Source organism: Salpingoeca rosetta, assembly GCF_000188695.1.
Source record: "Salpingoeca rosetta unplaced genomic scaffold supercont1.18, whole genome shotgun sequence".
Classification (NCBI taxonomy): domain Eukaryota; class Choanoflagellata; order Craspedida; family Salpingoecidae; genus Salpingoeca; species Salpingoeca rosetta.
Genome location: NW_004754916.1, coordinates 495,497 through 507,996, shown reverse-complemented (window position 1 = coordinate 507,996; position 12,500 = coordinate 495,497). Strand labels below are relative to the sequence as shown.

The following is a 12,500-nucleotide window of genomic DNA, read 5'->3' as shown; positions in this document are numbered from 1 at the left end:
CTTCCACAGGACCCAAAAGCTTTGATCCTGAAAGAATAAAACAGTGGGAGGGGCAGAGGAGGGTGCAAAGGGGTGCAATACAGATGAGCCACTCAATCAACAGCCTCATCACACACATACATACAAACACCGCACGCACGCACACATACACACCGCACTTGAGTCAGCTGCCCTGTCTCACCGTAAGCGTGAAGAGGCAGCAGTGCCAGATTCAGTCTGACGACAAGACACGCACACACACACACACATATGTGACAAAGCAGGTGAGAGAATGACAGCCCTGAACAACCCAAAAACGTGTACACTTATCATACATACAGACACATGAGGGCAACGCACTTGTCGGATTTTGGCAGCCATGACAGCGGCGATGGGATGGGTATGCTGTCATTGTCCTTGGCACTGCATTCCAACAGCTTCAAGATGGCCTGTAACGATGGCAACGGGCCAACACGAGCAAATCAAACAAGGAACGGTGAATGAAGCAAACACATTTGTGAAAATACGCACGCAAACGATCATACTTGTCGATGCACGCACGCACACACACACACATGCACACGCATAAACACATACACACACGTGCACACACATACATGCACACGCATAAACACACATGCACACGCATAAACACATACACACACGTTTGCATACGCACACACATGCACACACACATACACAAATACACATGCACATGCACACACACACATACGCGCACCTTCCCGCGCCAGCTGAAGGTACCCGTGTCCGTGTACCAAGCCGGATCACAAAAGGCCTGTGAGATGGCCGCAAACAGCTTGTTCTTCGACTCAGCAACATTCTGAACCTGCAAACGGGCAGTGAGGAACCATGTCGCCAGTCAACCACAAGCAGTCCATTCACAAGCAGTCCATTCACCTTCCACAAACCCCAAACACAAGCATCATACACACACACTCACTCACACACACACACACACTCACTCACTCACCTTGAGGGTGTAGGCGTTGACAAACTTGTCGACGGTGCTCGGCTCCTTGAGCCGCCGAACCATATCCACCACCTCGCTCATCTTCGCCTGTTGGTGGTGTGTGTCCGCTGCGCCCGCTTTGTCTTCTTGCTTCTCCTCTTTCTTCTTGGTTGGTTGGTCTTGCTCACTACACCTTTGTATGTCGTGGTGTCGAGCAGCCTCGTTAGCGTAAACGCGTCAAACTTGAAATCAGGTTGCGCATGCACGCACGCAAGCAAGATGATGATGCAATGACTCGGTCGAAAATGACTGTGCAGATTTTGTCTTTGCTTGTTGTCCCCTGCTCCCCGCTTCAGAGTCACATCACATCACAACAAGCTTGCTTTCCTGTGTCATTTCTTCCCAGAGTGAAGCACTGACGCCCGCCTGCCTGCCTGCGAGCGAGCCAGCCTGCATCTCCCCCCTGCATCCAGCCCCAACTCCTGAAACCAAAACAAACCAAAACAAACTCCCCTCCACAAGTCCTCCAGTAGTTCAGTCCGTGCTACGCCCCCCTTTCCCCATCGTGCCCTTCACTCGCCTCTCTCACACTCTCCCTCACACACTCTCTCCCTCACACACACACGCACACACAGCACACACACTCGAGACGTGATGATGCCTGTCGTGGATGGCAGCCGATGCCGCAGTGATGGCGGTGTATGTGACGGCGATGATGCTGATGCTGCTGATAATGGTGTGGCGCGCTCTGCTCCATCCCCATCAGCAGCAAGCAGCGTCGATTACGGCGACCAGTACCACGCTTACCCCATGATGCGATGCAAAGAGGTCTCCTTGACCCTTGCACATGCACAAAATGAGCAAGGCGATTGCCACGATTGCCACGATTGCCACGATTATTGCCACGATTGTACGCCGGACTCGTCTCCCGTGCACTTGCAGCAGAGTGGAGATGAAGAAGTGGACGTGCAGGACATGCGCAGCTTTTCAACCGCGAGCGACTCGGATGAGGCTGTTGTTGTTCTGCCTCAAGCAAACGGCGACGGCTTGGCTCCTCAGCAGACCACGCTCCAGTTTCAACCACCAGCGCCTCCGAGACGTCGCGTTTCCTCATCTCCGCTGCTGTCGTCATCACCATCGTCGTCCTCATCAATGATGTACTTCACTTCGTCTTTCAGTACCTCGCCACCGTCCGCCACCCACCAATCTGTGGTGAGCGGTCCAAACTCCGACTCGGAAATGGACCTGAATCGCAGCTTTTCCGAAACGGAGATGCCCTCGTCGCCCTCGTGCCCCAGCTCCCCCGTGCGTGAAGCCGCATGCACCATGAACAACGACATCAACAGCGGTGGCACGACAACGGTGGATGCAGGCACCAAGCGGTCCATGGAGGAGCTGATGACGTCGGTGCGCGTCCCGCCATCCTCGCCGGGCCCGATGGTTGGGATGGACGTGGATCCTCCTCCACTGGGAGATTTTGGTGCGCTTGGCGAGTGGCACGCCGACCAACAACTGTGCCAACTTCAAGATGAGCACGGCATTGACTGCTTGCGCTCCCAGACAGTGGTGCAGCAAGCCAGAAACAAGGTGTACCGCCACAAGCAACGCAAGCGCCACCTCCGCCGGCAGGACCTGCTGCAAGGGCAACAGCACCAGCAGTGGCAGTATGAGGACCCTGACGAGCTGGAGAAGATCCTCGATGCCACCCCAGCCACCATGTCCTTTCACACGGTGCTGTGCTGCGTGCGGCGGCTACACTGCAACAGCGACGCCCAGCATGGAATGTCGTCGTTTTGCGACAGGTGCCTCAACCCAGCCACCCTGTGCGTGTCCACATCCGCCTTCAAGAAGCTCACGCAGATTCTCAAGCAGCGGCGGCAGCCTGCCCTGCGCGTGGCGCTGCAGAGGGCGCGTCGGCGAAAGCAGGACCGCATCGCCAAGGCAAAGAAGCACGAGCAGTTCAACAAGACCCTGCACAACCTGCGGGCAACGAATGTCCAGTACAGGGCCAAGCTGGCGCACTTGCTCGACGTGTACAACGCGTTGGCGCGCATGCTGGTTGAGGTTGCTGGGCCGTGCTGAGTCTGCTGGCGAGAGCCACGCACCATCCGAGCAAACGGCGCACGCGCTTTGCCTTTGCTCTGTTTTCTTCTTGATTTGTGTTTGGAGCCGTTGCACAGTTCTTGCGGTACCCCCTCCCAACCATCAAGAATGTCCTTCTTCAGCCCTCTTATCTTGTGGCGCCTGCGGCGATTGCTGGTGCCCAGTTTCCTTCTGTTTTGCTTTTTCATCCTTATCAACAACCTCTTTGACTTCAAACGGCATGATGCATTGCATGTGCCGATCTGTTTCACACCCTAGCTGACATTGCTTCTCGTTGATCTGTTCCGCATCCTTTATGTGTGGTTCACATTGTTGATGCAAGTTTTCTTCCCTTCTTCCTTCCCTTCTTCCTTCCCTTCTTCCTTCCCTCCTTCCTTCCCTTCTTCCCTCCTTCTCTTCTGCTCTGTTCCATTTGTTGTTTTGCCTCATTGCTTGCTGATGGTGTCAGCAATGTGTGGGAACGACAACTTGGACAGGAGTTTTGTCCGCACGCTCACCTGAACCACTTCTCAGTATCCTTTGCCAACCGTTGTTCTTGTGCTGTTGACGGAACTGGTTTGTGGTCACACGACACACATGTCGTGGCCCAATTTCCCGCTCTTCAGCACAATGTTTGACGGTATGGCAACAGTGACGGGTTGACCACGCTCTGAGTCCTTTTTTTTTTCTCTCTTTCCTCTCCCTGTTCCCCATTTCCTACCTTGACGTTTCACACGCACACACTCTCTGCGAGTGTTCTGTGCGTGTTGTATTGCGTTGTCAGTGATTTGCGTTCTGGCCGTCCCGCGACGTTATCCCTTTCGGCGGCTTCCTTGTGCCCCCCCCCCTCTCACCCTCGCTCTTACCTTCTTCAACATTCTGTTCATGACACTTCATGACAGGTGGCTTGGGTGCTGACAGAGCACAGAAGATGCAGCAAGTCTGCATGTTCTCTGTATCTGCCTGCATCCACCGCCCCATGAATCTTGTTCTTCCACATGCTCTCACGTTCTCGTTTACGGCTGCTGGTTGAACGCAGCTCCCACGATTTTGTGTTTTCTTTCGACAACTCGACTGTTGTGTTGCTCTTCTTTCGTTGTCATCAACACATGGACTGGCTTTTCACTTTCTTTTCACAACACATGTCCGTCCATGGCAATTTTCTGCATTCCCAATGTTGGTTCATGTCGCGTGTTCATGTGTTCCGAGTGTTGCTGACGTCATGACAGTAGCTGGCAATTTACTGCATGGCCAACGCACTCTCGTGCACACACAAACGCACGCGCACAAACGACCAAAACAACCAATACACCCAACGAACAACACATCAAACCAAACAGCTAGTAGTTCAACAAGGAATTTGTGGGCCGGGGAGTGCTTGCTACACATCAAGCATGGTGCGTTTCCGACATCTGTGGGCGCCTTGAGTCACGCGTGTGGCGCGGGTGTGGAAGCGACGGCGACAACACCGGCAACAATCATGGCAAACACCACAAGCAGCAGCACAAAGGCAGCCATGCTGACGGACGTCGTTAGGTACCAGGCGAGCATGGGCACCAGCAGCCACGCCCACATGCGCACATCGGCTGCGTGACGCAAGTTGATCGGGAACAGCTTGCGGCGCAGTGACAGCAGCGTTGCTTCAAGCGGTGTCGGTGCACGCTGCACACGTGTTGTGATGTGTTGTGTTGTGTTGTGTTGTGTTGTGTTGTGTTGTGTTGTGTTGTGTTGTGTTGTGTTGTGTTGTGTTGTGTTGTGTGTTATGTGTGTGTGTGTTGTGTGTGTGTGTGTGTTGTGTGTGAGTGAGGGTGTGTGTTGTGTTGTGTTGTGTGTGTGTGGTGAGCAATTGGTTGTTGCAAGGAAAAGCCAAAGAGCAGTAACAACAAAGTCAAAGGCCCACAATTGAGTCATACGGTTATGCAATCACGGTCACTCAAGTGCTGGCATGAGCCCACGGCACCTCGTTCTCGTCTGGCGTGTGCGGGATGGGCTTCAGCACGTATTCCTTGCCGCTGCGATCAATGTAGTACGGACATTGCTGCGAAAACGTGGAGGTGGTTGAGAAACAACGGGGAAGGTGATATGAGAAGTTCAAGGAGGAGGGGAACAACACGCCGAAAACCATAGCATTACACACAAAAACACACACACACGCACACACACACGCACACAGGTGATGTGTTCTCACTCTGTAGAATGCGACGAGTTCGCCCACGTCTGCAAACAGGAGATGGCCATCAAGCGTGATGCCGCCGTCAGCGGTCGCAGTCAACGTGTCTGCCTCAACCTGTGGGGTGGCGGTGGCGACGGTGGAAGGGAATGGATGTGAAGGATGCATGGTTGGTGGTGAATGATGAGTGGTGGTGTGGATGCATGGTTGTGGTTGGTGACGTGGATATTTGGTGTGAAGCGCATTTGAGGGGAAGAGAGCACGCACGCAATTACAAGTCAACAAAAGACATGTTGTCAGCATGGACAAAGTACACGTGTCAATACAAACACAGCACAGCCCTCGTGTGCGTGCGTGCACGCATGTACGACCAGCCACTTGCACGTGCGCCACAAAAACACACCATGCCGTCGCGGGTGACGAAGATGTGGAAGAGAGTGGAGGGGTCGACCTCGTGGGCGGGGCAAATCCCAAACAGCCCGTCATCCAGAATGGCGTGTTGCGCAACATACTCTTCAAGCTGATGCGGTGCCAGGTGCGAATACAGCCACGGTCGGTGCTCAAGCTGATGTGGAGTGAGCGAGGGGGTGGAGTGATGATTGGTGCAGGGATGGCACACAGCGGTGGCGATGGCGACGGTGGGGGCAGTGGTAACAGTGAGAACAGCGAGAGCAGTGAGGAGAAAAAGAAGAAGAAAGACAGGCACACAATCACAATCACACTCACACACGTACACATACGTACACATACGTACACATGTGCAGGAATTACAACTCGAGTGTTACATCACCTTCTCGTTGAGGAACGTTGAGAGACGGTTGAGAATGTGGACGAGGAATCCAATCTCAAACGAACGAACCGGCTGGCGCCTACGTGTGTGTATGTGTGTGTGTGTGTGTATGTATGTGTGTGTGTGTTTACTTGTGTCTCAAAACGTCTTGAATGCAACCAACCTCCACCGCTCACACACACACACACATACACACACACATACACACAGCCCAAACACTTACCCCCCCCCCCCTCAACAACCCCATCCCCGCACCTCATGGAAGCGTAGTGTGCGAGCCAGCGGGCGCGGATGACGTTGCGATCGACGTGCTGGACAACGTGTCCGGACGCCGTTCGTCGCAGGAGCGCCGCGCGATCGCCAGCAGCCTATGGAGGCGTGAATAAATGAAGTCTACCGAATACAGCCCAAAACATACGTACACATACGTACACATGTGCAGGAATTACAACTCGAGTGTTACATCACCTTCTCGTTGAGGAACGTTGAGAGACGGTTGAGAATGTGGACGAGGAATCCAATCTCAAACGAACGAACCGGCTGGCGCCTACGTGTGTGTATGTGTGTGTGTGTGTGTATGTATGTGTGTGTGTGTTTACTTGTGTCTCAAAACGTCTTGAATGCAACCAACCTCCACCGCTCACACACACACACACATACACACACACATACACACAGCCCAAACACCTTACCCCCCCCCCTCAACAACCCCATCCCCGCACCTCATGGAAGCGTAGTGTGCGAGCCAGCGGGCGCGGATGACGTTGCGATCGACGTGCTGGACAACGTGTCCGGACGCCGTTCGTCGCAGGAGCGCCGCGCGATCGCCAGCAGCCTATGGAGGCGTGAATAAATGAAGATTGGTTTGATGGTGTGGTGGAAGCCATGATGAGAATACGATTGGACAAGACGAGTAGATGTGGTTGAATGACGGTGGGATGGTGGCGTGCAGTGATGGCAGCAGACAGAAGAAAGGACAGTTGAAAGGAGGGAACGGCAGCAGGTGTTGAAGGAAAAACACACACCACAACAATATCAGTGTACAGGTGTTGGGCTGCTGCTCTTGGGCGGTGCTTGTGTCTCACCGCTGCGGTGGCGGCTGCGGGGAAGAGCGTGGCGATGCTGGACTTGATGGACGCCAGCGTCTTTCGATACGCCCTGCACACCAGAGGCGCGCGGGGGGGTAGACGTTAAGAGAAGGGGAGAGTAAAGATGGAGGGGGGGGAGGGGGAAGACAGGGGGCGAGGTGAAGCAAATGGGGGAGAATAAAGGAGGTGAGAGGTGCATGTACAGAGCGATGCAGCACACACGCATGCACGAGGGTGGAACTGCGAGTGACAAGACATCATCACGTGCACGGCACCGGCACCTGTGTGCGCGGAAGTTGAGGGCGGGCCGTGGATTGAAGAGGTCATTGATGACAGCCATCGGCTCCTGCAGCAGCCGCTGCGGCCTGCAGAGGAATGTGGTGTTGGGGGGGGGGGGAGGAGAGTTGAGTAGGTGGGTGGGGGTGGTGAAGATGATGCGGGTGATGCGGGTATCCACTGCACAAGACAAGACAACACACACACGCACGCACGCACACACACGCACACACACACACGCACACACGCACGCAAACATAAATTCACAACTCTACGCACGTGATTTCTGCGCTGATGTGCTGCTGCTCCCGCTCCTTGGCGAGTTGCAGGTTTCGGGACACGCTTTCATCTGCACACAGCACACGAAAACACGTGCACACACGGGCGGCGCATGATGACAAAGATGCTACGTGAACACTTGTACCATGTCCTGCTGTAGACGCACGTGCACACACACACACATGCACGCGCGCGCACACACACGCACACACACACATTTACACACACATAACCAACACACGCGCACAAACGTACATGATGCGGCAATGGCCTTGTCTGCACGCGCCGCCGCCTGCTGCAGCTGGGCCGGCGTTCGTGCTGAGTCACGAAAGAAAAGTGGAGCAAACGTCCGCAACACGCGCGGATCAAACGCTTGGAGCTATTCACCATGGAGAGGAGAATAGAACAAAACAAGGGGGGAGGGAATGTGTGAGGTTGTGACACTGTGACACCGATCGACGACAGCAGTGGACACAGCAGCCATCCCTGAGGGCCAAGAGCGCACGCGCACGCCCTGTAGAACAACGAACAGTGGCCACAGTCATCCAGCAACACCATCACGACCTGTCACCATCATCACCTGTTCGTGGAGGGCTGTGGCGACACGTTCGCGGCCCCATGACGTCACAAACGCCTCCTCCTCATCGGATATCAGCGACTGCACCGTAACTTGCGCAATTGGTGTCGGAAACACGCTGCAGGGGCGCCGGAGGTGGGGCACATGGGTGATATGGAGGTGAGAGGGGGTGGGGTGGGTTGGGAGTTGGGGCATGGAAGGATGGATGGGGATGTGTGTGTGTGTGTGAATGTGTGCATGTGTGTGTGAATGTGTGCATGTGTGTGTGAATGTATGCATGTGTGAATGTGTGTATGCATGTGTGTGTGTTCTGATCTGGTGGCAGTATGTTCCATCACTCACTTGAGGAATTTGACGAGCAAGTTGAGGGATGCGTCCTTTCCACGACGCCACCTGAGCACACACACACACACACACACACACACACACACACACACACACACACACACACATGAGCCATGGCGGCGGTGTCACTTCACAACGAACAAGTACCGGTGCACAGACGCGTGCAATCACAAGCCGCAGCAACTTCCAATCCCTCACCATCACCATCACCATCACCATCATCATCACCATCACCATCACCAACATCACCACCACCACGACTGTGATGGGTTTACTGACTTTGCCTCGTCGTATCCGAGGTCCATGTGTGCAATGTTCTCCACCGCCTGCAGCGCCAGCACCGTGAAGAACGACACGTGCGCACGCACATGCTCAGCTCTGGTGGTCGTCGTGGTGGTGTGTGGAGGTGCATGTGTGTGTGTGTGTGTGTATGTGTGTCAATGTGGATGTGAGTGTATGGTGGGAAGTATTGAGTTGGGCAGAGGATGTGTCGGCAGAATATCTCAAGCAGACGCACGCATCTGTGAGTGTGCATGTCGCGTACGCTGCCTCGCGGGTGATGGGCGACTTGTCCGGATATGTGTACTTCCACGGCGAGAGAATCTTCAACAGGCAGTCCAGCGCCTGCAGTGATCATTGTTTGGATCAGGTGGTGTCGTGTTGGCGTGCGCGCTCAATGGAAACGAATGACTGTCGTCGCGGAACACACGCACGCACGCACACACGCACGCACGCACGCACGCACACACACACGCACGCACACACACACGCACACACACACACACGCACGCACGACAAACCCCTACATGTACAAGCTTCTCTCTACATACAAACACGTGACCACAATACGTCACCATCACCATCAATCATCACCACTGTCATCACCATGACGATTGGCTGGCGCACCTGGTGACATGCGGTGTGCTGGGGGCGGAGGTTCGTGTGCACAAACGCACAGATGGCCGGAAGATAGTGGCGGTACAACCCGCGAATCACGCTGTGATGTCGTTGTGGCGGTGTTGGTGGTGGTGGTGGTGGTGGTGGTGATGTGGAATGGAGATGAGATGGGGTTGAGATGAAAGGAACAGAACACGAAAACACACGCACGCACACACGCACACACGCACGCACGCACGGAACTATTCCAGCACATGCAAGATGTTGACAAAACAGTACAATCCCACCACCACCACCACCATCGCCGCCACAACGACGAGCGCACCTGTATCTGGCCTTGATGAGCTGGGCGTGCTCGGGCGGGTGCTGGTCTGGATGTGCGACGGCGTGCGCGTGGTAGAACAGCGACCGCTGCAGCCAACGCACCACCATCACAACCAACGCAGCGTGCGTCACACTCGCCCGCTAGCAGTGACATCACGCCGTGGGGCGGTGGTGGTGTGTGTGGGATCGCATGTGTGTGTGTTTGTGTGTGTATGTGATTGCGTGCGTGTGTGTATATATGTGTGTGTGTGTGTGTGTGTGCATGTGAGGGCACGACTGCGTCAAATCGCTCTCTTTCCCCAACCTGCAAGCTCACCCCTTCCTTCGTCCACATGCCCCCACCCTATACGCCCCTCAAAACAGCGCACTCCGCCAGCAGTACCGATGGGTTTGGGAGGAGATATTGCCCGAGCCACATCTCCAGCACCGTCGCCAGGAATGCGTGCGTCTGCTCAACACGTGTGCACTGGCCGCCAACTTGCTGCACAGCCTGCAGTCAGTGCGTGCGTGCGTGCGTGTGTGTGTGTGTGTGTGTGTGTGTGTGTGTGTGTGTGTGTGTGTGTGTGTGTGTGTGTGTGTGTGTGTGTGTGTGTGTGTGGATGATTGTTTGAATGTACATGGATGCGTGTACGTGTGTGTTCGTTAACGTGCGTATCTTGTCCCTCCACACCCACACCCACACACGCGCACCATCCTGCACATCACATCCCATCACATCCCATCACATCCCATCACATCACACGACATTGCCAGCACTGCCTCCGCTGTACGCACGTGGGCGGACGCTTGCCAGATCTGATCAATGTTCGAGATGCCAGAGAACCCTGCCAATCCATTGCACAACACAACACAGCAGGGTGGCGCGCCGTGCACACACGCGTGCACGATGTGAGAAAAGCAAAAAGGGATGGGATGTACGCTGGCGGAATTGAGGAACTTTGACATTGCCCACACATACGCCCCTCTTCACTGCACCCTGCTCTTCACAACCACGCAGGCACCGCCATTGCAAGGCACCCTGTTCAGCAACCACCCTGGCGTGCGCACCCTGTTCTGTCATGACGTGAGTCGCCGTGTTGATCTTCTGCAGCGCCGCCGTCCCAGCGGCTGTACATATGTACACATGATGGATGGTCGCACGGTGGATGAATGAGCGAGCCAGTCGAGAATAACATAAACAAATTGGCTCAAGGTGATGTCATGATATGATATGTGCTCGGACACGCGGCCATGATCATCACCATCAGCATCATCATCACCATCAGCATCATCATCATCAGCAGCAGCAGCAGCACCTCGGAGGGACGGGCTCCCTGCGCTGCGAGCGGCGGATGCGGCTGTTGGCGGCTGGGTGGCGCTGGTGCTGCTGATTTGAAGTGCAAACAGGCGCACACGTGTGCACACACGCAATGACGAATGAGGTGACAGATCAGGAGCGGTAAGCTCACATTGGCAAGCAATCGCACTCACGTACACATACACACACTCACACACATACACACACATACACACACTCACACACACACACATACACACATACACACACACACCTGTCCTTGGTTGGGACGTAGTAGTTGAGGAATGCAGCGAGGAGGCGGTAGTAGACATTCTGCGATGACTCGAGCCGCTCGCGCTCGCTGCTCTTCAGCGCCCGCATGCAGTACATGATGTAGAAGTACGCAAAGGGACCTGCAAGGTGACAACGAGGGTATGGGGATGGTGCGTGGAGTGGGGAGTGGAGAGATGAGGTGGTGTGTACGGAAAAGGCGGGGAATAGGGAATGTCGAGCCACCTGAGCTGAAAACACATGCAAGTAAAGTCTCACGCAATCATCCATCCACATACACAGAGTTCTTCACACACAACAGACGCTTCATGTACGCACGTGGGCTGAGGTGGTCGAGCTTGGCGGTGTTGGCCGGTTGTGCGAGCATGGCCTGGACGATGGGCGGCAGGTGGGGAACAGCTTCCATCGCCAGTTTCGTGCTGAAGAACAGCTGTGGGGAAGAGAAAACCGCGTTGCACGTGTGAAAGACGAGATGGTGAATGTTCTCACAAGCGACACATTGACTGACAGGAACGGGCCTCGGCGGGCAGAGCACACGCAACACGCAGCAAACACACACACATGTACACATGTGCACGCAACACACACACACACACACACACACACACACACACGCAACACACGAAACACACGCAACACACACGCACGTGAACGCACCGGCAAGAACTTGAGAGGAAGGCCGTATCGCTTTCCCTCTCGTTGGATGAGCTCGATGTGCGACAGGATCGGACCCTCAGGGTAGAACAAGTGCTGCAGGAAGGAAGCGACGAGCGCAAGTCAGCGCATTGAGTACACGTGTGATGAATGGAGATTACACACGGAGCAGGGGACCACACGCACGCGAGCAACTCGTCTCAGTGGCTCACCTCCGCACAAGCTGCGGTTCGCTTGTTTGTGAACATGTTTGTGGAGGAGTCCGACTGCGAGAGCCCAAAGAAGTTGGTCAGGATGGCGGGCAGCTCGTTGAAGAAGTCCTGCACGCACAGCATCCACCGCGAAGCGTGAAAATCGTGGCAAAGTTGTGTGGATGTGAGCTCCAAGCGTGCCTCTCGATGCACTCAGCAACCAATACACACACACAGCACATACACACACACAACACACACACCGCATACATACAACAAACACACACATCCCCACCGCTCACACATACACA

At 54.9% G+C, this 12,500-nt stretch overlaps 3 protein-coding genes across 3 annotated transcripts in view; 1 reads left to right on the top strand and 2 right to left on the bottom strand.

Annotated features, from left to right (window-relative positions):
- The window catches only part of PTSG_06527 (uncharacterized protein), a gene marked incomplete at both ends in the record, with an annotated part of 3,714 nt that extends 2,663 nt beyond the window's left edge, over nucleotides 1–1,051 (bottom strand). The window contains 5 exons of the mRNA XM_004991854.1: nucleotides 1–27; nucleotides 182–216; nucleotides 340–428; nucleotides 719–826; nucleotides 971–1,051. The exon at nucleotides 1–27 is cut by the window's left edge and continues 32 nt beyond it. Coding sequence (XP_004991911.1) covers nucleotides 1–27; nucleotides 182–216; nucleotides 340–428; nucleotides 719–826; nucleotides 971–1,051 — 340 coding nt within the window. The remainder of the gene's footprint in view (nucleotides 28–181; nucleotides 217–339; nucleotides 429–718; nucleotides 827–970) is intronic.
- Nucleotides 1,052–1,606: 555 nt separating this feature from the next.
- Nucleotides 1,607–3,687, top strand: PTSG_06526 (uncharacterized protein; the record flags this gene model as incomplete). Its single annotated transcript, XM_004991853.1, has 1 exon — nucleotides 1,607–3,687. One exon carries the CDS (start codon nucleotides 1,607–1,609, stop codon nucleotides 3,029–3,031), a length of 1,425 nt encoding a protein of 474 aa, XP_004991910.1. The 3' UTR covers nucleotides 3,032–3,687.
- A 772-nt stretch (nucleotides 3,688–4,459) lies between these two features.
- PTSG_06525 (uncharacterized protein) overlaps nucleotides 4,460–12,500 on the bottom strand; it is a gene marked incomplete at both ends in the record, with an annotated part of 8,203 nt that continues 162 nt past the window's right edge. The window contains 26 exons of the mRNA XM_004991852.1: nucleotides 4,460–4,693; nucleotides 4,992–5,069; nucleotides 5,220–5,318; nucleotides 5,605–5,766; nucleotides 5,992–6,070; nucleotides 6,247–6,359; nucleotides 6,460–6,538; nucleotides 6,714–6,826; nucleotides 7,077–7,149; nucleotides 7,361–7,444; nucleotides 7,635–7,704; nucleotides 7,890–8,013; nucleotides 8,215–8,329; nucleotides 8,554–8,604; nucleotides 8,836–8,934; nucleotides 9,101–9,180; nucleotides 9,406–9,553; nucleotides 9,779–9,918; nucleotides 10,160–10,267; nucleotides 10,552–10,601; nucleotides 10,825–10,884; nucleotides 11,073–11,143; nucleotides 11,328–11,466; nucleotides 11,663–11,774; nucleotides 12,002–12,094; nucleotides 12,211–12,318. Of these exons, the coding sequence (XP_004991909.1) occupies nucleotides 4,460–4,693; nucleotides 4,992–5,069; nucleotides 5,220–5,318; nucleotides 5,605–5,766; nucleotides 5,992–6,070; nucleotides 6,247–6,359; nucleotides 6,460–6,538; nucleotides 6,714–6,826; nucleotides 7,077–7,149; nucleotides 7,361–7,444; nucleotides 7,635–7,704; nucleotides 7,890–8,013; nucleotides 8,215–8,329; nucleotides 8,554–8,604; nucleotides 8,836–8,934; nucleotides 9,101–9,180; nucleotides 9,406–9,553; nucleotides 9,779–9,918; nucleotides 10,160–10,267; nucleotides 10,552–10,601; nucleotides 10,825–10,884; nucleotides 11,073–11,143; nucleotides 11,328–11,466; nucleotides 11,663–11,774; nucleotides 12,002–12,094; nucleotides 12,211–12,318 (2,682 nt within the window). The remainder of the gene's footprint in view (nucleotides 4,694–4,991; nucleotides 5,070–5,219; nucleotides 5,319–5,604; nucleotides 5,767–5,991; nucleotides 6,071–6,246; nucleotides 6,360–6,459; nucleotides 6,539–6,713; nucleotides 6,827–7,076; nucleotides 7,150–7,360; nucleotides 7,445–7,634; nucleotides 7,705–7,889; nucleotides 8,014–8,214; nucleotides 8,330–8,553; nucleotides 8,605–8,835; nucleotides 8,935–9,100; nucleotides 9,181–9,405; nucleotides 9,554–9,778; nucleotides 9,919–10,159; nucleotides 10,268–10,551; nucleotides 10,602–10,824; nucleotides 10,885–11,072; nucleotides 11,144–11,327; nucleotides 11,467–11,662; nucleotides 11,775–12,001; nucleotides 12,095–12,210; nucleotides 12,319–12,500) is intronic.